Source organism: Mustela putorius, unplaced genomic scaffold (genome assembly GCF_011764305.1).
Source record: "Mustela putorius furo isolate JIRA1106 unplaced genomic scaffold, ASM1176430v1.1 tig00000139_pilon_pilon_pilon, whole genome shotgun sequence".
NCBI lineage: Eukaryota > Metazoa > Chordata > Mammalia > Carnivora > Mustelidae > Mustela > Mustela putorius.
The window spans coordinates 5,021,166-5,048,940 of NW_025421293.1; the positions used below are offsets into that span (position 1 = coordinate 5,021,166).

Here is a 27,775-nt window from a genome sequence, read left to right on the forward strand (position 1 = left end):
CCTCTCCCTGTCACACCCGGGAGCTAGGACATCCGTGGGGACTCAGGTGGCCGCCGCCGGGAGGGTCAGGGGTGAGGGGACAAAAGCGGAGACACCAGGGGAGAAGACAACTGTGGAGAGGGTCTTGCGTGTGCAGGACGCACTCCAGCCAGCCAGGCAGATGGAGCCCGCCTGCGAGAACCTGGGTCATGACACGTCCAAGGTCGTCCCTTTCAGTGCCGTGGTTCCTGTGTCCAAGACGGAGGTCGTGGCGGGGACTGTACCTTGGGTGGGGGGCTTGAAACCACTCCGACCTTCAACAGAAACCCTGCCCGGCACCGTCACGTCCTGGCCCCGAACACCAGGCTGGTGGGACGCAGGAGGCATGACCTTGACCTTCCGGGGCACGCGCCCTCCCTGAATCGGCAGGTGCTCTAAGACTGCACGGGGACGGATCTCTGTTCTCCACCGCCGGCGGGGGGCACGGTACACGGCCCAGCCAGGAGTTTCGGGAAGGAAACCGACAAGTCACTTACTCTCAAGTTTACGGAAGATCTTTCGTGGCAAGTGAAGGAGCCGGTTCTCCACGGACAAATGGAGGGGACGCGAGCCCAGGAGGTGGTCCCGGGGCTGCTGCCCCAGACACAGGGTCCATGGGACCTGGCTAGGTCCTCCGGCCTCAGCTCACAGCAAGGACTACTCAGTGACTGTTTCACTCATTTTTTTTTTAAGACCTGCTTCCGGGGGCATCGTCCCTGAGTGGTCCAGTGTGACCGACAGTAGCTGCCCCGGTGGGGACAGAGTATCTGTTGAGGGAATGAGTCAGAGGGGGGTGACCCGGTTGTCATTTTCTCCCAGCGAAGCCGTGGGGAGGCGACTGTGCAGACACACCGTTTTCAGGCAGGACCGTCTTCGGAAGTATTTGTCGCTGGCTTCTAGTCGTCTCTTTAACAAAAGCCTTGTTTTTGTGAGCGAATCTCTAAATGATCAAGTAAGTTTAAAAAAAAAAAAACCTCTTCAGTGCTCAAAAATAAAGGCAGAAAATAGACTTTATTCCAAAAGAGATTTTCCAAAGATGTTTTTAAACGAAAGGCCAAGTTGATGTTACTACCTCAACTCTTTTCCACGATTTCTGGATCTCTTCTCGGGGGCTCGCCCTCCAGCCAAGCTCCTGAAAGCGGGGGGTGTTCGGTGCACAAGAACCTGGCCTCGCTCTAACTTCTCCAAGCTTCTCAGCCCGGCTCCCGCAGTCGGGCGGGGACTGGCCCTGACGCCCACACGCTCACCATGAGCTCTGCTGGGGGCTGAGGCTTGCGGAACCCCTCCTGGCCACTAGAGCCGTCCGGCAACCTTCAAGCACAAACAGAACGGCACGGCGTAGAGCTAAGCTTCCCCCCAGATCAGCTGCTCGGGTCAGATGAGACACACAGCCCGGGGCCCCTCTCGCTGGTGCTTGGCTGGATGAGGACAGCCCCCCGTGGTGATGCAGCGGGTCCCACCCTCGGCCAGAGAGGGGCCTGAGTCCCAGGACTTCCAGTACGTTCTTGCTAAGGGCACTGGCAGAGAGCATTACGCGTCACAAGGGGTCTGGGTCCTCTCTGACCCCCGGCAACAGCCCCGCTGGGGTCTCTGCCAAGCAGTCCAAGGGGTTCTGAGGCCAGGTTCCAGGGTGGAGCTTCAGATGAAGGACTTGGCCAGAGTCACCATATGGTCCACACCACACGCCACATCCACAGGCTCCCCAGGCATGGTCACCTGCAGAACAAGACCCAGCACAGCGTGAGGGGACATGGTTCGGAAGCCGCCCAGCCTGCGCCTGACCCCGGCTCTGCCTCTTGGTGACTTGACCCACCTGAGCCCAGCAGAGCAGTTCTGATGACCCCGGGGTCCTACCCAGCCGACGGCAGACGTGACTCTTCCTACCCGCCCGTCGCAGAGGCTACCAGAACCCGCAGCTCCCACAGAGGCTACTCAGCCCTGCGGTCAACACCTGTTCCCAAGCCAGGGGCTTGGTGACCTTTCCTGGGGGTCGCCCCCATGGCTCCCTGAAGCTCAAGAAGCCCCAGCTCCCGACGCGGGGTCCACTCTGGGAAGGAAACCCCTGGCTGTGCACGCCGTCAGCCTCAGCCCCGGGCCGGCTGCTTCCTGCACGACGTGCATCCCCGACAAGGAAGGTCTCCCGTGTCCCAGAGGGGGCTACAGGCCCTGCCCACCCACGCAGACGGCATCGCCGTCTAGAATTATTGTTCTTCTCAATACGTAAGACCCTCTCCTGGGCACATTATAAAAGGACATTCAGTGAAAAAGAATGAAAAAGATATGAAATCCCCTTTTTTTTCTAATTTTATTTTTAAGTAGTCTCTACACCCGCTGTGGGGCTCGAACTCTCAGCCCCGAGATCAAGAGTCACACGTTCCACCCACTGAGCAGACTGGGCGCCCCGGTATTAGGTACCTTTTAACCCCACCCTGTCGGCATCTGTCCCTTTACTGGCCCCTTCCCTCTGGACCGGAACCCTTCCCGCCGCCTCTGCAGAGGTTCCTGACACAAACACAGCACGTGTGCAAAATGCCGATTTTCAGGAACGGCTTGCAGGTCCGTGCTCCCGCCCTGCTGAGTGCTCCGACCCTCCCTCGCAGGACGCTGAGGCTGCTGTGGTGTCCGCGCAGATCCGAATTCGGCCACCCGCCCCGGTGGCCGTGCTCTACCGGGCGGCCTGACAGCCGGGTCGGGGATCTGTTGCAGCCTGCGGAGTTGACTGAGCACAAGACCGGGGAGCGGCCTCAGCCAGAGGGCCTGGCCTGAGCTCCCGGGGGCAGCCGCAGGGACCCAAGCCGGGTGCCTGCGTGCGAGGCCACAACTCCATTAAGGGCTCGGGGCCACCACGCAGGCACCGCCTGCTCCCCTCCCCCAAAGGAAGGTGTTTCGCGACACCCACAATAGAAGTCAGTAAGCAAATCAGCAGCAGCACCCCAGTCCGCGGGTTCCTCACCGAGGCGTGGGGGCGCCGATCACGTCCCAGTCTGGCCGTGGGAGGGGGAAATGCGCCACCTACGTGATGACCGGCCCAGGTGACCTCCTAGCTACATCCCCGGGCATCACTGGGGGGACCACGGCCCTCGGTGCACCTTCCCCTGGCCCCGACTGGCTGGCGTCTGCGGCCCCTTGACCCCCGCGGTCCCCACTCCCCCGGGCGTGAGGGCTCTCGGTCTCTGAGGATCTCTGAACGGAGTCCCAGACGACACTGCCCTTGGCCACACGAGCCGCAGTGTCTTCTAAACCCACCTGCACTCGCTGCATTCTCGCAAAGGGAAACCCAGTTCCGAAGCCCGCACCACACCGGGCCTGCGGGGCTCTTAGCGGCTCTCGCAGGTGTGAGCGCGGTCGGAGCAGGACCGTCCCCCTTCACGAGTTCTCGGCCGCCCCCGGAGAAGGAGCCCTGAACAGCGGCGCTGGCTGCTCCCCGACCTGGCTGCACTCCATCGCGGCCCCCACACGCCCGCCCCCCAGAGGCCTCCCGCCCAGGGTCCGGGGCCATGCGGGAAGAGGCCTGGCAGCCGGAGGGGCGGCCGGCCTGCACGCGCCCCAAGCCCGCCCGGTCCGACCCGCGGGTGCGCAGCGAGGGGTGGCAGGTCTGCATGCAGAGCCCCCGGTTCCCGCCGCGGGGCAGCCCCTTGGATTCCTGACGTCAGCGACCACGGGCCGGCCGGGGGTGGGGATCGGGGCCCTCACAGGCTGTCCTGGGCAGGGAACGAAAGCAAGAGGCCCTCAGACAGGCAGAGATGTCTGGGCACTTCTGCGTGGTGACAGGGCAGGGGGAGGCCACTCCAGTTCTTGCCCTGGTGGCCTGATCCCACAGTACCGCAGGGAGGCTGGAGGGGGCCCCACAGAGACTTGGGGGCATGTCCCTGCCTCCCCCCGCACCCCGCCAGCTCCGAGGCCGTCGCACAGCCTGGAACTCAGGCACCAGGGAAGGGTCAAAGTCAGACACACCAGAGGCTGACCCTGGGCCCTGCCTCTTGCTGGATGAGTGGCCTTGAAGAGCTCCCTGACCCGCTCTGAGTGTCAGTGTGGGGCTCGACAACCTCCAGGGAAGCTTCTGGAAAGAGAGGTTGGAGTCGGGGGTGGAGGCGCGGGTGTCCCCAGGGGAGCCTGCAGAGGGTCAGGGCGGCCCGGGCTCTGGGAGTCTGCGAGACACCAGTCATGCTGTTGCAGGGGCTACACACAGGGCTCTCCTCTCCTCTCCCCTTCCCGGAACACTTTTAAAGTGACAGAACGGTTCCCCCACCGAAGATTAGTACGAAAATACAAATTGTTAAAAAATAAAAATCACAGGGTGCCTGGGTGGCTCAGTCGGTGAAGCCTCTGCCTTCGGCTCAAGTCGCGACCCCAGCGTCCTGGGATCGAGCCCCAAGTCGGGGGGGGGGGTCCTGGCTCAGTGGGGAGCCTGCCTCTGCCTGTCCACCCTCCACCCACCACGCCTGTGCTCTCGCTTGGTACGTCTTTCTCTCTCTCTCAAATAAATAAATAAAATCTTTAAAAATAAATAAAATAAAAATTAAAATCGTGTCATTTAAAAACAACAGCAACAGAGAGAAAGTACAAGGAACAGTCTGGAAATAAGATCCCGCGACCCGGCACAAGACAAAGTCTGATCTTTAAGGACTCCAACCCCATGGACCCCAAACCCAGTTCCTGCCCCGCCGTTGCCCAGAGCCCGGCTGGCAGCTCTGGGCCCGGGGGACACGGGGAGGGCCAGGCCCTCAGCAGCACACCCGGATCTCCTCGGCCGCCCCCACCCACCCACAGGCAGGGCTCCACCAAAGTGCCCGCGGGAGGGCAATGCTTGGACAGGAAAGCAGCTGTCAAGGGGGCGGCCTGGGGTGTCCCTCCCTGACAGCAGGCGTGCAGGGAGCGACGTTCCCAGAGGCCACCTGGTGAGCGAGGAGTCCGTGGAGGGGGCTCTGGCCTGAACAGCAAGTGTGGCCTTGGCACCTGGGCGCTTTCCGCCCCACAGCGGGCACCACCCCCGGCCAATTCAACGGGACAGTGCCAAGATTCCATATCTTAATGCCCTGCTGATCTTCACTGTAATCTGGGGGGAAGGCAGGCCGGAGGGAGCCCCCCACACCCGGCACGGCGGTACGTGTCCAACCCCAGCCACACGGTCGCTTCCCCTCAGCGAGAAGCGAGGATCTGCCACGAAAGCGAGTGGGACCTCCGCGTCACGGGCGTTCGTGTCACCTGTCCTGACCCCCACTGTCCACCAAGCAACGGTCCATTCCTCACCCGCAAGGGGATCCCAGGCTCGGGGACGAGCGAGAAGGCCCGGCCAGCCCGCACCCCACTCCAGCGCACCACCATTCTCTCTAGCGAACAGAAAGCCCCCGTTCTGACCTGGTTTCCTAGAGGCAGCACCTCTAGTCTTTATAAAGGGGGCAGGGCCTGCCGAGGTCACCGGGAACCAGGACAGCCTCAGCCAAGGGAAACAGCCCCCCCCCCCCCCGCCAAGACTGAGGTGCCTCGAAACGTCTTGCAGAGGGTTTTGGACAAATCCTGATTTTATTTAAGTTATACACTGCTTCCACCTTTTCACCTGAGGTTTTAAAAAATGCTCTGCACTATTTCAAAACACATCATTAAAACCAGCCTTCAAAGAGCCTTGAGCACGTACACACACGCACGCGTGCACGCACATCTCAACGCAGAGACTGTCTGGAAGAAACCAGTGCCAGTGGCCTCTGGGACAAGAGATGGAAGACCCATTTTCTATAATACCTCTGTGACCACGTGGGTACATACGGTCTGTATGCAAAAATACGAACCGCCTTTTTTCCCTAGGAGAGCTTCGTGAACATCACTGAGATAAGCTACAATTTAGAAAAGAACTTTTTTCCCCTTTAATTTTGCAATGAGCCTTTTTATTTCTTTTTTTTTTTTTTAAGATTTTATTCATTTATTTGACAGAGAGAGATCACAAGTAGGCAGAGAGGCAGGCAGAGAGAGAGGAGGAAGCAGGGTCCCTGCTGAGCAGAGAGCCCGATGTGGGGCTCGATCCCAGGACCCTGGGATCATGACCTGAGCCGAAGGCAGAGGCTAAACCCACGGAGCCACCCAGGCGCCCAGCAATGAGCCTGTTTTGTATAATCGTACCCTCCCCGTAAGGAGAGCTTTCATCCTCTGACTCCGGCAGCTGTGCAGGCTCTATGAATACTGAACACCCTTTCTTCCCTATTCGCTGTAAGACTTTCCTCCGCACAGGCTGTAAACGGCTCCCGGCGCAGCAACTTCGACGTTTCCAACCTCTCCCTCTCAGGGACCCCCGGGCACCCGGCCTGCATGTGGCCTTCTCCTTGTGGAGGCGCTGGCGTGCCTCTGTTTCCCCATCCCACCTGCCCACAGACAGCCTCCGACGAGGGACTAGAACCCTCGGCCCGCCTGCCCCCCTCTCCAGCAGGCCGGGGGACAGCGCTGAGGGCGGTGAGCCCAGCGAGCCAGGCGCCCTCCGTGACTCCTCACCACGGCAGGGCCCCCCTGGAGCCGCGGGGCAGGAGGGGACAGCCGGGACCTGAGAGGGGGCGCCGTGGCCAGCCGCACGCTGGGGGAGCCCCGCGCCGGGAGCGCGCCCACCCGGCACAGCCTTACCCTCCACGGGAAATACTGGTCTTCCAGACGGCCGATGCCCAGGCACCCGCGGATGTTCTTGCCCCACACAAACAGCTCTCCTCGGTCTGCAAAGAAAGGAAAACGGTGTGTGGTTGGGGCTACACCAAGAGCAAGTCTCCAGGAGGAGGGTCATGAGAACAGGCTTTCTAGAACCAGGGACCAGGAGGGCCCGAAGTCACATTCCGATCTCCACCGGGCCGTAATGCTCTCCTTTGAATGGACGCGTGCCGCGCCCGTCACATGGGGGCGAGTGCACACGCGGAGCTCCGAGGCCAGCAGCTCCGAGGCCAGCAGCTCCGAGGCCAGCAGCTCCGCACAGCCCGCTCTGCTCGCCCCTCCTCAAAGCCTAGCAGCCGACCCCCTCGGGCCCGAGTCACACCCCAACAGAGTGAGAAGCAGGACGACCCGTGATTCCTTATCTGGTTTCTGTACCTCGGGACCATGTGGTCCAGAGATACGCAGTGACCAGCGCCTCTCTGGGCCGGGTCTACGTCCGTGTGCCAGGAGCTGGGACAGGGCCGCGACTGAACACGCACGGTCCCTGCCCGCACGGGGCTGCGGCGACTCAAAGAGCAAGACCTAGACGAGGGAGCAGAGCTCACCGTAAAAACGGATGTTCACCGATTGTATAAAGCGCCGTGAAAGAGGACGGCCCGGCAGACTGAAGGCAGAGGGGGCCCTGGAAGTGCCAACCTGCAGGACGGACCCCAGCCCCGGCAGGGCACCGCCCGCACCCCCGCCTTTGCCGCAGATTTCCGTCCACGCCAGCTGGGGCGCTCCTCGGCCCAGAGACCCCATTCCTGGCAAAAGGCTGCGGTCACAGGGAATAGAAGAAAAGTCCCGGAAAAGCCAGGACTACAATAATCCAGGCTGATTAAAAAGGAACCCCCTTGCTCCGAGCTGTTGGCGCCCGCTGATCCCACTGTCCTCCTTGGTCACCTGGTCACCCCCGCCCGGATCCGAGCCTTTCGACGGGACAATTCAGTCTGGCCCCCGCTCCGGAACGAGAGCAGACCTGGGGGTAAACCACCACCGCCAGCCAACCCCCAGCTGGCCGGATGCAAATGCGGGGCCCACAGACGGGGCCGGGCTCCAGCTCTGACGCTGCCCTGACTGCGGGGCAGCAACCGGCACGTGGAGGCGGCCACCGGGCGCTGGGGAAAATCCACGGGACCCACAGCGGCCGCACGACCTGACAGCAAGCGGGAAACAGTCCCCCCGAGTCGAACACATCGTACGGGCTTCCAAGCATGCGACTCTGCGCGCAGCGTAAGCCCGGAAACGCCCTGGAAAATACACCTTTGTTACCCCCCGAATTCGGCCGTGTGGCTACTTATGGGCTCAGGCAAAACGGCTTCAAAAACCTGCCGTGACTCAGGGCGACCCAAACTCACCGTCCCAGCCCGGATGTTCCCAAAGAAAACAATTACTTCCCATGAAATGTGATTTTCCAATCGCAAGGAAACCACCAATTTACTTGAGAACCACAACGGGAAATGAGCGTCGCTCAGCCTGACCATTCACGTCCCGTTCACGTCGGCGACAGAGGCAAACCGATCCGGCCGCGCTTGTGGAGGTGGCGTGACCGACGCGGCGACACACCAGCCAGAGGGCCGCCGAGCCACGGGTCCTTTACGGCTCTGTCGTCTGGCAACACTCGGCGAAAACCTGCGTCTGGGCCCTGCCTTTGATCCCGCTGGAGGACTCAGGCGGCCTGGCCCCCGCGAGACCGCAGGACGGGCTCCCAGACCCACCTCCGGCCGCCCCTGTCGCCTCCTGGTCACCCACTGTGGATTCACCAGCCCGCGGCTGGCTTCCGCCGGCACCCCGACACGCTCGACCCTCTCCCACTGCCAACAGGTGTCCTCACGAGGACACTCGCTTTACCGTGGCCTGACCACAGAGCCAAGGAACTCTGGGATGACGAGGAGACGCACATCATACGCCCTCGAGGCCAAGCACCTCGTGGCTTAGCCGCCCTCCTGAAGGTCCGGAAGCTCAGCCACCCCCAGGGCCGCCCGGGCCGGGCCACTCACTGGTCAGGGCGGCAAAGTGGCTGAGGCCACATCGGATTAGGGAAACGTGGACTCCCGGGTTGAACTCCGTCAGGCCGAAGAGACTGGGCGGGATCACCTCGGGAAGGGCACTTTCCACAAGGTTCGGTCCTTTCCCAAGAATTCCGTAGCCCCAGACGAAAACATGTCCTTCCCCTGCATTAGAGCAAACACCACGGTCAGTCGGGCGAACGGGCGCGGCCCGCCCTCCCTGGAAATTCAGATCAAGCCGCCCAAATCCTGTGTCCACGCGGGTGGGTTCGTCCCCCCTCCTTGCTTGTCAAGAACGCACAGACAGAGATCTACAACTGCGTTTCTTCTCTCCCTCTGTCCAAGTCCTGCTTGTGGCAGATGTCCAGCCAGCGAACCTCACTCAGGACGCGAGCTTCGCACACCTGGAGCTCACCGGGACGGGCCCAGGGCGCCAGCCGCCCCGCTGCCCGCTGAGCACAGGGGAGGCTCGGGACGGTTTCCCCCACCCAGATGTTCTGCATTGCATACCGACGGCAGGAGCAAGCCGAGGACACGACCAACCTGTGGCCACATTCCTAAAAGTCTCAGAAACGAGTATCTTGGTCATAGAAGGTTTACTGCTTCTCAGCGGTGCCTGGTGTTTAATTGGGCACAGGCCTTGGGACCCACACCCCATGGCTCTCCTCTCTGCCTAGTGTCTTTGGGCACAGCCTCCCTGGGGAAGGCGGGGCTGAGTCTCTGGCCCAGGGGGAGGGACAGGGAGGAGGAGACCCCAGAGGTCGGCTATCATTACGGAGGTTGGAAGGACTCCGTCCTGCTGCTGTTTGACTGTATCTGAAGCCTGGCTCTCATCCTCAGTCAAAAACATCTCCCTCACCGCCTATGAAACTGAGCCCATGGGGCGTCTGGGTGGCTCAGTGGGTTAAGCCTCTGCCTTCGGCTCAGGTCATGATCTCAGGGTCCTGGGATCGAGCCCCGCATCGGGCTCTCTGCTCGGCAGGGAGCCTGCTTCCCCCCATCCCCGGCCTGCCTCTCTGCCTACTTGTGACCTGTCAAATAAATAAATAAAAATCTTTTTAAAAATATTTAAAAAAAAACTGAGCGCAGGCTAACCAGACCTCCCACGGCCACGCTCCTCTCCCTCCCGCGGGGTGAGGGCCGCAGCCGCGACTCCAGTGGGCCCTGAGCCATCCCCAATCCACCCACCTCCAGCTTCCCAACAAACCGCACGCAGGAGGGTCTCACCATTTAACACGGCACAGCCCGTGCCGCCGCAGGCCGCCTGCTTCACCTTCCCCACTCCCGAGAAGGGTAGGCACCGGGGGACGTTCACCTGAATCAAAACCAGAGCCACAGTGTTAGGAAGACACACCAGTGAGAATGCGCAGTGCTCCGTCTCGTGTGCAAAGCAGAGAAGTCCCCGGTCGTTGACTCCGAGATCTCCAAGGCATGCCTGAACGTCCCAGATACACTGAAGACCTAACCAGGGGCCGGGGATTCGACAGGAAGACTTGGTCCCTGTCCCCGAGCGGAGTCCGGAGGAAGAGGTAGGAGCCCGGCCAAAATGAACCCAAATTAACTTGCACCGAATGCAGCGAAGGAGACGGAGTGTCACGGAACCGGATTAATCTGGGGGAGCGCCCGAGAAGGCTTCGTTTTATCCGGGGTCCCGAAGGATGAGGAGGGGTGACAAGGCCAGGGCAGAGAGGCCACCTCAGAGCAGAGCTGGCAGGCACCCAGGGGAGGGGTCGGAGGGGCACCTGCAGGGAATCCGGCCAAGGTCAGAGAGGCTGAAGCAGGGGCGCGGGCGGGATGTGGACACACCGGCTAGAGGCTGTCTGGTGTGGGGCCGGACCTCGGGAGCGGCTTCTAAGGAGCAGAGCGCCAGGGAAAGCCAGGGCAGGTCACTGCCAAGACTAAATGATAAAACGGTGGGAGCTGCGCACGGAGAAGCCCACGTGGCCAGGAACCGAGGACGGCCGGGCCAACAGCTAGTGGGCTCACCACCCGCGAGGAACCGGGGCTCCAGGCCAACGGCCCACGAGGACCTGCGTCCTGCCAACAACCGCCGGGGTGGTCCTGGAAGCAGAGCCGGCTCCCGCCGAGTCCGAAGAGGACTGCAGCCTTTGAGGGACGAGGGCCAGAGGACCCGGCTGAGCGCCCCCCGGATTCTGGACCCACAGAAACCGTGAGACAATCAGTGTGTGCTGGGCGAAAGCACGAAGTGTCGGCGTGCGGCCGCCTGTCACGCCGCGGTAACAGTGCCACCAGCCTGGGTCTGTCCCCCGTGGGAAGCCCTTGGGAGATGCGGTTCTCAGAATTTGGGAGCAGGAAGAGCAACAATTTTCCTGAATGTGTTATTTGTTTCTCTTCTAGAAACAATGAATCATTTGAATGGGCGTGTTTTCTTCTCCACTTTGCCTACTAGGAAGCTCAGAACCCTATCAGCTATGACTTCTAGCCACTGGGCCGGACCACAGGGAAGGCTTCTCATCCTGTTCTCGGCTTTAGTTTTCCTCTGGGCTGATCTCTTTACTAATACACATTTAAGGGGAACCTGGAGGCATAGTCAGTTAAACGGCCGACTCTCGATTTCAGCTCGGGCCGTGATCTCAGGGTGGCAGGATCGAGTCCCATGTCAGGCTCCGTGTACGGCTGGGAATCTGCTTGAGATTCTCTCTCCCTCTCCCCCTACCCCTCCCACTTCTGCTCTACAATGAACACGTAGCTCTTTAAAAAAATACATATTTTAAACCTTCTGCATGTTGTCAGAAGTTTGATGGTATTAAGGAATAAAGTATATTTTTTAAATAGTCTTTCCCTTTTAGAGATAGATGCGGAAACTTTTATGGATAAAATATGATGTCTGGGATTTACTGCAAAATAATCCAGGGCAGGGGTACCCGGTGGCTCCACCAGCTGCACATCTGAGTGCCAGTTTCAGGTCAGGCCATGAGCTCAGGGTCATGAGACTGAGGCCTGTGTCAGGCTCCATAATCAGCCGGGAGTCTGCTTGACATTCCTCTCTCTCCCCCTCTGCCCCTCCCCGCCCCATGCACACGCTCTCTCCCTCTCAAAGTAAAACAAAACCAAACAAATCCAGGGCAGACAAGCAGATGGCAACAAAACTGGCCACTGGCGATACAGGATTATTTTTTTGTTGGGGGGAGGAAGGTAAAGTAAAACTTTTGGAATGAGACGGCTGCACGACTTGTGACTACACTAAAAACCACTTAAATTCTACACTTGAAAAAGGTGAATTACGTCTTGGGTTTTTCGCGGCTATTTTTGGTTTGGGGCCATTAGCTGAGAACTGCTGCATGTGGGTTAGAGGGATGTTCTTCATGCAGTGGAGTTTTTTTATTTTTATATCCAATTCCCCTTCATGTCTAAAATCCTACTGTATTGTACTGATGGTGGCTCCCTCCGGTGAGAAGGCGGGGGCGGGGACAGGGAGGCCACAGGCAGTGGCTTCTGGCGTCCTGTGCGTGTCCTACTGCGGGGGAGGGCGGGGGGGAGCAGGTGCGCACCAGCGATCTATGTGCCGTACGTGGCACGTGCGTCACCCTGCCGACAGGAAGCACATGGCGACACCACAGGAACTCACACCCCCCTCAGACCAGGACAGGGCGCACAGGGGCACCTGTCAGCCCGCTCTGAACCAGTATCGCATCGAAGGCTTGATAACGATGGCTTTGAACGCCAGCAGCCTTACAGGTGGTCGGACCTAAACAGCACTTCCCACGTCGCACTTCGCTGAAGAAGCTCTTTTCTATCAAGATGTGCTTATTTGTTTGAGAAAGAGAGAGCACGTGCCCACGCACACCAGCAGGGGAGGGGCAGAGCTGCAGCAGACTCCCGGCAGGCCGCGGAGTCCAACCTGGGGGTCCATCCCACCACCCCGAGACCATGACATGCCCAAGAGTCGGACACCCAACCAACTGAACCGCCCGGGCGCCCCAGAAGAACGTCTTACAAACGCCCGTGACCCTCCATGTCTACCAAGCTCCCAGGCCCGGCTGCGCGCGGCCCCGTACCTGTGTGGCGTCGGTGACGGCGGCCAGCTGCAGGTACTCCGAGTTCCCCCATCCGAAGAGGCCGCCCTCGGCAGACACGGCCAGGCAGCAGTCACCGTAGGTGGCCACCTGCACGACGTTCACTCCGGCCAGGTCCCCGCCCAGCTTGGTGGGCACGCTGGTGATGTTGTAGTGACCCAGACCTGCCGCAACGGCGAAGCGTTACTCCCAGTCACGGACTCTTGGCACAGACGCTTCCAGGGGCTTCCTACGTGCCGAGCACAGTTTTAAATGCTTTACGAGCATCGGCTCGGCATGGCTAATCTGTTCCTCTCCGTACTCTACAGCTTCCTGCTCCACGCTCTCTCAGAGGAGGAAGAAACAGAAGAGTAAGCGTTTATTTTTAAAACCCCGGAGACTTTCTAAGTCTGACTCAAGTTAGAAACGTTTACGAGACACAACCGCACGACACAATGAGGCCAGGGGACCCTGTGGGAACACACACACGGACCTGTGCAGCCAGCGATCTCCAGTGCACTGCTGGGCTTACCAGAAAATGAAGGAACTCTCCCAGAGCCCAGTCCACCCCAGCTCCCCATGTCCCCCCACCAAAATAACAGTAAGCCGGAACTGGCCCACCGGCGCGGCAGACAGCAAACAGGAGAAAAGGCAGGTGGCCAGAGGCCAGTGGAACAAATGGTACCGTCCACGCCGTGACGGAAAGGGAGCCCTGGCAGCAGGACCAAGGCAGAACGCACACCCCAGACTCCCACTGTAAATCAGGCTTCGCAACGGGACCCAGGGCAGCATCAGACTCGCAGCACCCCTTAGCGACAGACAATCGCGAACCTGCATCCTCTCTGAAGGAGAGCATCTCCGTTTAGGCCCCTCCAGTTTCCACAAGGTCAATTCAATGAAACAGGAGCCCACGGTCAAAAGTTACTCAACCCATAAGGAAGGGTAGGCTTGTGCCAAGGCCCTGGGGCTGCAAGAGGCCGGCTCCAGGAACCGACTGCAGGGGCCTGCAGAGCTGGACACCAGGCCCAGCAAGCAAGGGCAGGGAGACCAGCTGTCACCTATGACGGCTCGCTTCTGGAACGGCACCGGGAAGCTGTTAAGCGCGGCCGTCTCCAGCGAGCGGGGCTTTCGCACCTCCCCTTATTCCTCTCTGGGCTGTCGCGATGCATCTGTCAACGAGCTTCTTATTTTTGTGAAAAGCTGATTTTTCGGGGCATCTGGGTAGCTCAGTGGGTTAAGCCTCTGTCTTCAGCTCAGGTCATGATCTCAGGGTCCTGGGATCGAGTCCCGCATCCGGCTCTCTGCTCAGCAGGGAGCCTGCTTCCTCCTCCCTCTCTGCCTGCCCCTCTGCCTACTTGTGGTCTCTGTCTGTCAAATAAATAAATAAAATCTTTAAAAAAAAAAAAAAGCTGATTTTTCAAAAATGACCCACAGCACAATTTTTAAAAACAAAGAGAAACTTCGACTTTATAGCTACCGAAAAAACGCATGTGAACAGACTGGCACAGGGATGAAATCAGCACACTTAGACAGACAGTATTTGTCGCTGGAGAGCTTATGGCCACCGTGGTAACTTCTGTACGTGGCGAAGGACAGTACGGGCCAGTGCGATGTTTAGAAAACAACCTAATGATACATTCTGAAAATGCAAAAATATTCTCCTCTTCTGATCCACTCCTGGGAATCAATCCTACAGCAACAATCCCCCAAAAGAAAAAGTGTGTGTATACACGATAAATGTCATAATATCTTCAATGACCAACGTGGGGCTACCCCCGCCCCCCCCAAAAATGTACCTCCTGACAACAGGGTAATGATTAACTAATGATTTGGTAAGTAACGAGTCATTTATCTCACTGTAAATGAGCTTGATGCTGTAGCGCACAAATTATTCAAAACGCAACTGTGAACACTGTACCGACAAGAGAAAACACGCGTGTAAAAGTCACACCTGTGCTATTGTCACAATACAAAAGATGTGCACGCATGAACAAGAAGAGAAGGAAACACGAGCCCAAGCACAAAGGTGACCTCATGCGGTGGGGGTCTCACGAAGGACGTGTGCAAGACTGGAATCTTACATTTCAAGGCCCTCCCTCCAGACAAATTTCAAAACACAGGAGGATTAAATGAGCAAGGTTAATAAAGCTCATCCCTCATTCCTCCCGATTTCCAGTTTCCAGCCCATTCTCCTCGGAAGGGTTAGAGCCGCGCTCTCTTTAGCTGGCCTTTGTGAACCTTACGTCTCCAGCGGCATCTGGCATCTTCCACCCAACCCTTTCCGGGATGGTTGCCATGGGCGCTGGGGGCGAGGGGAATGAGACGGGACAGGCCGGCCGGGGCCGTGGGAGAGGGATGAGCCTCAGGAAGGCAGGTGCTCGCCCACAAGAGTCCCAGAGCCCCCGCTCCCTAGTGCGCCAACCCCAGAGGGGGAGGACCCCTACCCGTTTGCCCGTCGGCGCCCCAGCCGCAAGAGTACACTTCTCCTTTGTCCGTCAGGAACAGGCTATGGTCCTGGCCACAAACCACCTGCCAGACGAACAGAGGGGAGGCTGATGAGAAATCCTTGGGAGCTCGGCATCCCGGGGGACGGACCCAAAGCTCGCCACATACCCTCCCGACCAGTGAGCCGGCCGGGCCCAGGCAGGCTGCCCCGCGCGGCCTCCGCACCGGACTCTTGCCCGGTCCCCTCCTCCATAGGCCTTTCTCTTCCCCGTCCCCTCCTCGACCCCCCCACCGGCCTCCGGTCTTGGTCACTAGCTCCCCATCCACCCTTGTAAGCCCTCGGGGCGCCCCCTCCTTCTGCCGTAACCCCTTTCTGACCAGCCAGCCCCGGCCTGTCTGACCCACGCCTCTGTCACCTTCTCCGGGGTGCCTTCTGTCCTCCCCTTCCACCCCCGCGAGCCTGAGCGATCCTCCTGCGCTCTCAGGGCCCTTCCCGTAAGCGTCCGCTTACGCGCTGAAGCCTGTATGGTGAGCACGGACCGTGTGCCAGGCGCGGCACCGGGGGCGGGAATAAAACGGTGAGCACGACACGGCCAGCCCGGGACGCACACACAACTGACTGAGCCTGGGCCTCCCCCCGAAACCGTACTAAACTCTGTACCCCCGTAACCTGGTGGAAACCAATACCCTCCTGACCTACAGGAGGCGGGCAATCATTTTTACTAAAATAATTGATTAACTCGGATAACTGCCCCGACCCATCTGCCGTCACCACCGCCCCCACACACACCTTTCACCCCTGCAAAAACACCTCCAGGGGCCTGGAGGACAGGCTCTCAGCACCTCTCTGGGGCGTGCCCTACCTGAACCACCTGTCCGTCGAAGTCCTGCATTCGGTTGACTTTGTGACTTTCGCTGCAGCCACGCGCCATTTAGGGAGAAGCAAGAGGTACAGTCGTCATAAGCGCCGTGTGGTTCCGCCCCCCCGCCCGTCGCCCCTAACTGACAGCCCCCCACGTGCACACAGTTATCTGTTAGGGCAACTCTCAAGGTCAAATACAGGGGAGAGGTAGGCCAAGGCAGGAGAGTAAAACAGGACAACACCCTTTGGTGATTTTTTATTTTTAAATAGGCTCCGTGCCCAACGTGGGGCTCAAACGCACAACCCCAAGATGAAGAGTCACGTGCTCTACAGACTGAGCCAACCAGCTGCCCCCACGTTGGTGATTTTTTTTTTTTTTAAGATTTTATTTATTTGTCAGAGACAGAGGAAGACAGAGAGATGGCACAGGGATGAAATCAGCACACTTAGACAGACAGTATTTGTCGCTGGAGAGCTTATGGCCACCGTGGTAACTTCTGTACGTGGCGAAGGACAGTACGGGGCCAGTGCGATGTTTAGAAAACAACCTAATGATACATTCTGAAAATGCAAAAATATTCTCCTCTTCTGATCCACTCCTGGGAATCAATCCTACAGCAACAATCCCCCAAAAGAAAAAGTGTGTGTGTATACACGATAAATGTCATAATATCTTCAATGACCAACGTGGGGCTACCCCCGCCCCCCCCAAAAATGTACCTCCTGACAACAGGGTAATGATTAACTAATGATTTGGTAAGTAACGAGTCATTTATCTCACTGTAAATGAGCTTGATGCTGTAGCGCACAAATTATTCAAAACGCAACTGTGAACACTGTACCGACAAGAGAAAACACGCGTGTAAAAGTCACACCTGTGCTATTGTCACAATACAAAAGATGTGCACGCATGAACAAGAAGAGAAGGAAACACGAGCCCAAGCACAAAGGTGACCTCATGCGGTGGGGGTCTCACGAAGGACGTGTGCAAGACTGGAATCTTACATTTCAAGGCCCTCCCTCCAGACAAATTTCAAAACACAGGAGGATTAAATGAGCAAGGTTAATAAAGCTCATCCCTCATTCCTCCCGATTTCCAGTTTTCCAGCCCATTCTCCTCGGAAGGGTTAGAGCCGCGCTCTCTTTAGCTGGCCTTTGTGAACCTTACGTCTCCAGCGGCATCTGGCATCTTCCACCCAACCCTTTCCGGGATGGTTGCCATGGGCGCTGGGGGCGAGGGGAATGAGACGGGACAGGCCGGCCGGGGCCGTGGGAGAGGGATGAGCCTCAGGAAGGCAGGTGCTCGCCCACAAGAGTCCCAGAGCCCCCGCTCCCTAGTGCGCCAACCCCAGAGGGGGAGGACCCCTACCCGTTTGCCCGTCGGCGCCCCAGCCGCAAGAGTACACTTCTCCTTTGTCCGTCAGGAACAGGCTATGGTCCTGGCCCACAAACCACCTGCCAGACGAACAGAGGGGAGGCTGATGAGAAATCCTTGGGAGCTCGGCATCCCGGGGGACGGACCCAAAGCTCGCCACATACCCTCCCGACCAGTGAGCCGGCCGGGCCCAGGCAGGCTGCCCCCGCGCGGCCTCCGCACCGGACTCTTGCCCGGGTCCCCTCCTCCATAGGCCTTTCTCTTCCCCGTCCCCCTCCTCGACCCCCCCACCGGCCTCCGGTCTTGGTCACTAGCTCCCCATCCACCCTTGTAAGCCCTCGGGGCGCCCCCCTCCTTCTGCCGTAACCCCTTTCTGACCAGCCAGCCCCGGCCTGTCTGACCCACGCCTCTGTCACCTTCTCCGGGGTGCCTTCTGTCCTCCCCTTCCACCCCCGCGAGCCTGAGCGATCCTCCTGCGCTCTCAGGGCCCTTCCCGTAAGCGTCCGCTTACGCGCTGAAGCCTGTATGGTGAGCACGGACCGTGTGCCAGGCGCGGCACCGGGGGCGGGAATAAAACGGTGAGCACGACACGGCCAGCCCGGGACGCACACACAACTGACTGAGCCTGGGCCTCCCCCCGAAACCGTACTAAACTCTGTACCCCCGTAACCTGGTGGAAACCAATACCCTCCTGACCTACAGGAGGCGGGCAATCATTTTTACTAAAATAATTGATTAACTCGGATAACTGCCCCGACCCATCTGCCGTCACCACCGCCCCCACACACACCTTTCACCCCTGCAAAAACACCTCCAGGGGCCTGGAGGACAGGCTCTCAGCACCTCTCTGGGGCGTGCCCTACCTGAACCACCTGTCCGTCGAAGTCCTGCATTCGGTTGACTTTGTGACTTTCGCTGCAGCCACGCGCCATTTAGGGAGAAGCAAGAGGTACAGTCGTCATAAGCGCCGTGTGGTTCCGCCCCCGCCCGTCGCCCCTAACTGACAGCCCCCACGTGCACACAGTTATCTGTTAGGGCAACTCTCAAGGTCAAATACAGGGGAGAGGTAGGCCAAGGCAGGAGAGTAAAACAGGACAACACCCTTTGGTGATTTTTTATTTTTAAATAGGCTCCGTGCCCAACGTGGGGCTCAAACGCACAACCCCAAGATGAAGAGTCACGTGCTCTACAGACTGAGCCAACCAGCTGCCCCCACGTTGGTGATTTTTTTTTTTTTTAAGATTTTATTTATTTGTCAGAGACAGAGGAAGACAGAGAGAGAACACAAGCAGAGGGAGTGGGAGAGGGAGAAGCAGGGCCCCTGCTGAGCGAGAAGCCCCATGCGGGGCTCGATCCCAGCCCTGGGACCATGACCTGAGCCAAAGGCGGACGCTTGACCGACTGAGCCACCCAGGTGCCCCCCACTTCGGTGATCTTAATATACTGCCCAAAATGAGACTCGTACTCAGACCCAACAGCAGAGTGTGAGAAAAGAGAAGGAAATCTTTTTAAAGACCAAAATCAGTAAAGGTCTAGCTCACTGGGTTGACATATGACTCTCGATCTGTGAGTTTGAGCCCCACGTTGGGTGTAGAGATCACTTAAAAAAAAAGTCTTGGGGCGCCTGGGTGGCTCAGTGTGTTAAGCCGCTGCCTTCGGCTCAGGTCATGATCTCAGGGTCCTGGGATCTAGCCCCGCGTCGGGCTCTCTGCTCAGCAGGGAGCCTGCTTCCCCCTCTCTCTCTCTGCCTGCCTCTCTGCCTACTTGTGATCTCTCTCTGTCAAATAAATAAATAAAATCTTTAAAAAAAAAAAAAAGTCTTAAAAAAACAAAGATTGAAATAAATAGGATAGAGGGGAATTTTTAAAGTTAATCAATTCGGTAAAAGTGAAAAACTAATTCGGAACAAGTCCGACGCACCACAGTCAACGCTCGACCACCCTCCCTTCCATCCAGGCACCACAGAGCTCAGCCCTCCGCGGAGCGACCCCTCCACGACCCCTCCACAGCCTTCCAGGGACTCTCACCTCCCCTCTCAAGCAGGGGGAAGCCTGCCACTTCCTGCTCTGTGGGTCCATCACTTACTAACCACACGGGAAATGTTAAATGCTTAACACGATCCAGGGAAGTCCTTTGGGGAACTCACCTATAAATTTCATTTTCGACCACGTTTCTTCCACATTGCCCGTAAGAGTTGTTTCCCATGCTGAAGACTGCAGAAAAGACCACCAGTGAAACCCACTCTGCGGGCTCGTGGGATCCCTGAATGTCAGGACTTGCAAGGGGGTCTCGGAAGGGGTCTCGCTCCAACCACGCAGGCTAAGCGCCCGGTTGCCTTCTCAGACACCCCCAGCCTTTGCAGGTGCACCCGTAGGCCAGCTGGGGCCCGGCCCTCCAGCAGCAGCCTGGGCCACCTTGCCAGGCCCTTCTGCCTTCCCCTGCAGGCCCTTCTGAGGCGAGCACCTCCCAGGGAAGGCCCCACAACCCCCACCCCGGGACGTGTCCCTAGAGGCTGCCCCGCACGCCACAGCTGCTCTGGAAAGAGTTCCTGATCACCACGTCTGCCTTTTCCCACGAAGCACGCTTAGCTGGAAAATGAAACTGGGAACATTTAGGCAAGACGGCCTTTCCCTAGAAACCCTCGCTCTTCGGGAGAGAGTCTGTGCTCTCTGGATTCTGGAAGCAGCCCCCCAACTGAAGGAAGCGCCGGCCAACAGGCTCCTTTCAGTACAACAGAAAACGCCGTCTACGGGCAGCCTAGTGACTTCATGGCAAAGCGAGCAGGAGGCCTTGCGAAGGCGGCCTGGTGGGCGCCGTCACGTTTACGAATACGTGAGGTTCTCTAAGAATCACAGAGAGCAGAGAACACGGAAGAGCTGGCAGGAGCCCCCAACGGTGACCTTGAGCCACCCTACCGGTCTGCGCGGGAAATGCCAGTGGCCTCCCTAGTGACACGTGTTTCCATCAAACCACCCGGTTTCGACCCAAGGGCACAAAGTGGCTCCCCGGCTCCTCCATGAACCCGAGAGGCCAACTCACCTCCTTCGCGGTCTGTCAGGATGAGAGAGTGAGCTCGGCCGCAGGACACCTGCAGCACCCGTGTCTCCTGAGGTCTGTCCAGAGGCAGTGGGACAGGCGAGGGCTCCAGTACGTACTCATACCCCCTGGCTGGAAGAAGAACGAGCAGGTTCATGGCCGGCCACACTGACCCAGAGGGACGGCATTCCCGGCATCGGACCTCACGCTGTCCGACCCCCACAATGCCCCACAGAGATCAGAGGGACTCGTCAAGCCACCTGAGCGAGTGGCAGAGCTAAGACTGGAACCCCAGGCCCCGGGCCGGGACCCGCGGCACCCCGCTGCCTCCGGTGAGCCTTCCTGGGTCAGTCACGCCATCTGCATCCGAGGAGAGCAAAGGTGAAGACCCACTACCATTTCCCAGTAAAGCGAAGCGCAGCATGTACGTCACGATACCGCTCATATCAAAAAGTGGGAAAAAGGATACGCGGGGGCCTTTGCTTGTGTACGCACTGCATCTCTCCAGGAGAAACTGGAAACTGTTAACACAGGTTGTCTTCAGGGAGAAAAAATGGGTGGCTAAGAGGACAGAAGCAAAAAGCAGCCTTTTCTCCAAAATATTCTAGTGTACCTGGAGGTTCTCAAATACACAAATATGCTCTCTAGTCAAAGAAGAAAATTGTAGGGGCGCCTGGCCCTATGCCTGGTAGAGCATAAGACTCTTGATCTCAGGGTCGTGAGTTCGAGCCCCACACTGAGCACAGAGATTATTTCAACAATAAAATAAGATCCCTAAAATTAAATTTTTCTTAATTGATTAATTAATTACAGTGAGTTCTACACCCAACGTGGGGCTCGAACTCATGACCCTGAGATCTGGAGTTGCGCACTCTACCAAGGGAGCCACCCAGAGGCCCCTGAACATTTTAACTTTTAAATAAGCGAGTAAGGGGCGCCTGGGTGGCTCAGTGGTTGAGCCGCTGCCTTCCGCTCAGGTCATGAGCTCGGGGTCCGGGGATCGAGCCCCGCATCGGGCTCTCTGCTCAGCAGGGAGCCTGCTTCCTCCTCTCTCTCTGCCTGCCTCTCTGCCTACTTGTAATCTCTGTCAAATAAATAAATAAAATCTTAAAAATAAATAAATAAATAAATAAGCGAGTAAGGGGAAAGTTCTTTAGAAGTCACTCTATAGAAGAAACTTATACTTTTGTTTGTTTGTTTTAAGATTTTATTTATTTGACAGACAGAGATCACAAGTAGGCAGAGAGGCAGGCAGAGAGAGAGGAGGAAGCAGGCTCCCTGCTGAGCAGAGAGCCCGATGCGGGGCTAGATCCCAGGACCCTGAGATCATGACCTTAGCTGAAGGCACATGCTTCACCCCCTGAGCCAACCAGACGCCCTGGAGAGAGCTTTCTATCAGCATGGAGTAACTGCTTTATCACACCGAGATGTTGTGATTCTAGGCGACATGGAAGAAAGCAGACCATGTTGTTGGTGTATACATCCTCCAGTGCTACCTGCACAGACTCCTAAGGGCCTGGGAAGCCTTCAATGTATCACATAAGGGGAATCGGGCCGTAAATACAGCTATCAGAAGTACAGAAGATGACATTAGACGGAACCACAGCAAACTCCAGACTGGAGAATTCTATAGGCTAAACAATGTGATCTCTTTTTCTCTTTTCTTTCGTTTTTAAAGATTTTATTTTTATTTATTTATTTTTTAAAATATTTTTTATTTATTTGACAAAGAGAGAGAAAGATCACAAGTAGGCAGAGAGACAGGCAGAGAGAGGGGGAAGCAGGCTCCCCGCTGAGCAGAGAGCCCGATGCAGGGCTCGATCCCAGGACCCTGAGATCATGACCCGAGCTGAAGGCAGAGGCTTAACCCACTGAGCCACCCAGGTGCCCCTAGAGATTTTTTTTTTTTTAAAGATTCTATTTATTTATTTGTCAGAAAGAGAGAGAGTGAAAGCACGCAAGCAGGCAGAGAGGCGGGCAGAGGTGGAGAGAGAGGCAGGCTCCCTGCTGAGCAAGGAGCCCGATTCGGGACTCGATCCCAGGACCCTGAGCTGAAGGCAGAGGCTTAACCCACTGAGCCACCCAGGCGTCCTGAGATTTTATTTTTAAGTAACCTCTACACCCACTGTAGGGCTCAAACCCACACCCCCGAGATCAAAAGTCACACACTTCACCACTGGACCAGCCAGGCGTCCCTATTCCTTTTTTTTTTTTCTTCCTTAAGAAAGTAAGCCTTGGCGGGATGCCTGGGTGGCTCAGTGGGTTGAGCCTCTGCCTTCGGCTCAGGTCATGATCCCAGGGTCCTGGGATCGAGTCCCGCATCGGGCTCTCTGCTCAGCGGGGAGCCTGCTTCCCCTCTCTCTCTGCCTGCCTCTCTGCCTACTTGTGATCTCTGTCAAATAAATAAATAAAATTTTTTAAAAAATAAAAAATAATAAAATATATAAAATAAAATAAAATAAGAATCTAATGACATTTATGAGATAATTAACAATTTTGAAAACTGGGTATTTAGTAACACAAAGGGATTATATTGTTCATTATTTTTAGGTGTGAAAATGATGTCGCATTTACTTTTTTTTTGAAGGTCCTTATTTTTTTTTAAGATTTTATTTATTTATTTGACAGGCAGAGATCACAGTAGGCAGAGAGGCAGACAGGGGGAGAAGAAGAAGCAGGCTCCCTGCTGAGCAGAGAGCCTAACGCGGGACTAATCCCAGGACCTGACCCAAGCCACCCAGGCACCCCAAGGGCCTTATTTTTTTAGATGCATACTAAAATATTTACCAACAAAATTAATAATGTTGGGATTTGATTCAAATTAGTGAGGGGAGGGGCACCTGGGTGGTTCAATTATTAAGCATCTGCCTTTGGCTCAGGTCATGATCCCAGGTTCTGGGATCAAGCCCCAAATCAGGCTCCCTGCTCGGCGGGATCCTGCTTCTCCCTCTCCCTCTGCCCCTGCTTATGTTCCCTCTCTCTGTCTCCCCGTCAAATAAATAAAATCTTTAAAAAAATTGAGGGGAAAGTGCGGGAAATGAACAAAACCAAACGGGCTGAGTTGGTACGTAAAGCTGGCATGCCTCCCTCTGTCCATTTGTGTGTGTGCCGAAACGTGATCCCAGGAAAAGGTATAACAAATTCAATGTGGCGTCTTACAGCTAATGCAGCCTTCAGTGCTGACTTCTAAAAGAATTCTGATACAGAATTAAGTGAAAGGCAGAAGATACCCACTGACCAAAACCATGCAAAAATGTTATTTGCCCATGAATGAGAAAACAAGAAAAAAATGAAAAGGTTTATCCAGACAGTAAAGGTACGTACGGTCCAGTACAGCCGAACCCCCTTATCCACAGGGGATACATTCCAAGACCCCTTGGATGCCTGAAACTACAGACAGGACTAAACCCCATATACACTCTATTTTTTTCTTTGGCATACCTATGATAAAGTTTAATTTATAAATTCATATATATTTATATTTAATTAATATTTATATTTAAATTTAGAAATAATTTATAAATCAGGCTGGGTGTCTGGGTGATTTGGACAGTGAAGCAGTCGACTCTCGATTTCAGTTTGGGTCATGATTTCATGATCCCGGTATAGAGCCCCACAGCAGGCTCCATGCTCAGTGCGGAGTCTGCTCTGGGATTCTCTCTCTCCCTCTCCCCCTGTACACATGTGCACACACATACACACTCTCTCTCTCTCTCTCTAATAAATAAATAATATCTTTTAAAAAAAATTCATAGGGACGCCTGGGTGGCTCCGTGGGTTAAGCCTCTGCCTTCAGCTCAGGTCATGATCCCAGGGTCCTGGGATGGAGTCCCGAATTGGGCTCTCTGCTCAGCAGGGAACCTGCTTCCTCCTCTCTCTCTGCCTGCTGCTCTGCCTACTTGCGATCTGTCTGTCAAATAAATAAATAAAATCTTAAAAAAAATTTTATATATCAGGCACAATAAGAGGAATATCTTTACTTATCATCAAAGCCTCTTTTGCCTACAGGTCCAGTGTTATTACCAAAGGGGCTCACAAGCAATCTAGTCCAGACGGTTCCAAATAACATTCGTGTAAGACTCCCTCTATTCTGTTTTGCCAGTCTGGTTTGTGTCATCACATTCTTTTTTTTTTTTTTAAAGATTTTATTTATTTATCTGACAGAGATCACAAGTAGGCAGAAAGGCAGGCCGAGAGAGAGGAGGAAGCAGGCTCCCCGCTGAGCAGAGAGCCCGATGTGGGGCTCGATCCCAGGACCCTGAGATCATGACCTGAGCGGAAGGCAGAGGCTTTAACCCACTGAGCCACCCAGGCGCCCCGTGTCATCACATTCTTGAAAACAAAAGGGAGAGCCCCCTCAGACCAGTCGCAGCACAGAGTAGCCAAGGGGAGCACACTCACTTTTATCTTTGCGGCTCTGGTGAAATCCAAGCTGGGAATCTTTGTTGAGCCCCATACCCCAAACTTTCGTCACATCCTTGGTTTTAGAGGACAACAGTGTGAATCCATAGCCACAGGCAGCAGAGGAAATCTGCAAAAGAGTTCCCATAAAGCATGAGCTGATTTGTGACATTGAGTTTTCTCTGCAATAAATGACAGGTTGTTTGCCCAAAGAACATATAGCACTGGGGCGCCTGGGTGGCTCAGTCAGTTAAGCATCTGCCTCCAGCTCAAGTCATGACCCCAGGGTCCTGGGACCGAGTCACAGTTTGGACTCCTTGATCCTCCCTCTGCCTGTTTCTCCCTCTGCCTGCCACTCCCCCTGCCTGTGCTCTCTAACAAATAAATAAATAAAGTTTAAAAATATAAATAAAATAAAATAAATAAAAAATGAAAACCATATTTAAAGAACTGAAAGGCTGGCTGACAGTCCATCTGTGTAGCGCATGCAACTCTTGATCTCAGGGTCGTGAGTTCAACCCACACTTGGGGGTAGAGATTACTCAAAAAAATAAATTAAATAATAACTCTAAAACCGTATTACTGGGCTTAAAATGTAAATACATATCACAATAACCCTACAAGGGAGAGAGGAAGAAACAGAGCTTTGTTGGAACAAAGGTGCTATCGTTTTTTGTTTGTTTCGGAATGAGGTCACTATCAACCTAACATAGACTGTGATAATACTGTATCGTAATGTTGTAATACTGACATTATAATCCCAAGAAAAACCTCAAATATACAGCAAAACACCCAACAAAGGAACTTAACCCACTGAGCCACCCAGGCGCTCCCCCAACAAAGGAATTTTAAAAGGTATTCTATTTATAGGACGCCTGGGTGGCTCAGTTGGTTAAGCGGCTGCCTTCGGCTCAGGTCATGATCCCAGCATTCTAGGATCCAGTCCCACATCGGGTTCTTTGCTCCACGGGGAGCCTGCTTCTCCCTCTGCCACTCTGTCTGCCTGTGCTCGCTCGCGCTCTCTCTCTCTCTCTGACAAATAAATAAATAAAATCTATTAAAAAATAAATAAATAAAAGCTACTCTATTTAACACAAAAGAAGGCAGCAAAGGATGAAGAAAGAAACAAAAGACCTACAGAAACAAACACCAAGACGGCAGATGCGATCCAACCCTATCAGTAATGACATTAAAAGGACATGGACTGAGTGACATCAGTGAAAACGGCAGATCGACAAGAACACTGGCAAAATGCCAGAATCCCCCCCCCCCCCCCCCCCCCGCCCAGAACTCTGGAAATCAATCAAAGACTTCAAGCGATCTGGGGACTGTTGACCCCAGAAAAGCAGCTGAGTCTCCGTAAGAACAGCAAGCTTTGTGGTTAGAGAATATGCATTTCTTTAACCTCGGCAAAATGCTTTGCAGCATTTCAACTCGACCTATTCCCATTCCCCTACGCGAAGCTCTGCGGTAGCTCTGAAAAGGAACAGGTCACAGTGACCGCACAGGCCGACAGTCCGGCCGCCACTGCAAGAGGAAGAAAAGGGTTTGGAGGAACTTCAAAGCCCCATTCCCAGAGCGTTCTCCTCTCATCCGTCCCGTGGCTCCCTGGAAGACCCCATGCGCCCGGCTCTCCTCCCGTGACCTGACCCACGTATGACCCAGGGCAAACAGCCTCCTCCCCAGGGCTATTTGCTGAAAACAATCAGCAGCTAATGTTTGACCACTGCGGCTGCCTGAGGTGGTGGAGAACAGCTGGAGCAAATAACAGGTCAACCAAGGAGTCACTAACCCACTTGACCTGACATCAAGCCCCCCCCCGCCCCGGGCCCCGGACCACGGCAGAACGCTCATCCCTTTCCAGCACACGTGGAACACTGTCCAGCGCAGGCCCCAGGCCAGCCTGTAAAACGGAGTCTCAATGCACTTAAAAGGGCTGAAATTAGAGAAAGTATATTCTGCGACCCCTGGGAACGTAAGTGTGACTCCGGTGACAACCCCCTGCTCCGGGGGTGACGTGCGGATGACGCCAGTCCGGCACAGCAGGGGCGCACGTCCGCCACTCGTTAAACGTGAGACCCTAACGCCCTCCCCCCACCCACCTGGGCCTGCAGCCCGCTGAGGGCCGTCCTCCCCGCCGCGGGACCACCCAGCGTCCCAGCTCCCGGCCGAGGGCCTCGGGGAGCAGCGGCGGAGGCCAGAGGGCGCTCCGAAGGGACAGAGCAGGGACAGAGCCGCGCGGCCCGCACCTTCTGGTCCAGCTCCAGGCGGTAGGGCACGGGCTGGATCCTGCGGGGCGGCCGCGAGCCGGCGCGAGGCTTGGGCCCCGCGCTGGGCAGCACGAAGGTGGGCACGCCCAGCGCCCCCGAGAAGCTGAAGCCCCACACGAAGATGCGGTCGGCACGGGCTGCCCGCTCGCCCACGTACTGGAACACCGGGGCGTCCGCCTCGCGCGAGCTCGGCGAGCGCCCGGCCGCCGTCCGGTGCCCCCGCCCCGCCCGCAGCCCCGGTCCCGGTCCGCTCAGCAGCCGCCCCAGCCGAGGCCCGGCCGCCAGCGCCGCCAGCGCCATTCCCCGGGGCACGCCTCAGCGCCTCCTGGGCGCCGCCATCTTGAGTGACCCCTGAACCCACGCTCTGGCGGAAGAGCCCCAGGGCTCGTCGGCTATTGGCTGAAGGCAAAGGCGCCGAGGGCCGCCAGTGGCTGGGGAAAGGCGGGGGACGGGGCGGGGCCTGAGAGCCTCGGACTCGGGGGGCGGGGATCGGGGCGGGGCCTGGGAACCGCGGGCTTAGTGGGCGGGGCGCTGTGCTGCAGCGCGCATCTGTCCCGCAGCCCCGCAGCCCGCCGGGCGCCTGCCCTCCGCATCCCGCGCTCCTTGCGGAGGGTCTTCCCGGCCCTCGGGGGGCGGCGGGCGCTTCCGTTCCGAAGACCCGTTGCGGCCTGTCTGTCCGC

General features: G+C 56.6%; 1 protein-coding gene across 2 annotated transcripts; it reads right to left on the minus strand.

Moving 5' to 3' along the window:
• Positions 1-1,010: 1,010 nt before the first annotated feature.
• Positions 1,011-27,459, minus strand: RCC1L (RCC1 like). 2 transcript variants are annotated; one of them, XM_045074920.1, is made up of 11 exons: positions 27,075-27,458; positions 24,826-24,955; positions 20,428-20,556; positions 19,535-19,601; positions 18,252-18,303; positions 15,151-15,235; positions 12,710-12,891; positions 9,918-10,005; positions 8,682-8,855; positions 6,625-6,710; positions 1,011-1,734 (listed from the first exon to the last, which is right to left on the minus strand). In XM_045074920.1, exons 1-11 carry the CDS (start codon positions 27,393-27,395, stop codon positions 1,657-1,659), a joined length of 1,392 nt encoding a protein of 463 aa, XP_044930855.1. In that variant the 5' UTR covers positions 27,396-27,458; the 3' UTR covers positions 1,011-1,656. The 2 variants fall into 2 exon arrangements, with proteins under 2 accessions (XP_044930855.1, XP_044930856.1); XM_045074921.1 differs by lacking the exon at positions 8,682-8,855 and having other exon boundaries at positions 27,075-27,459.
• Positions 27,460-27,775: the final 316 nt, after the last annotated feature.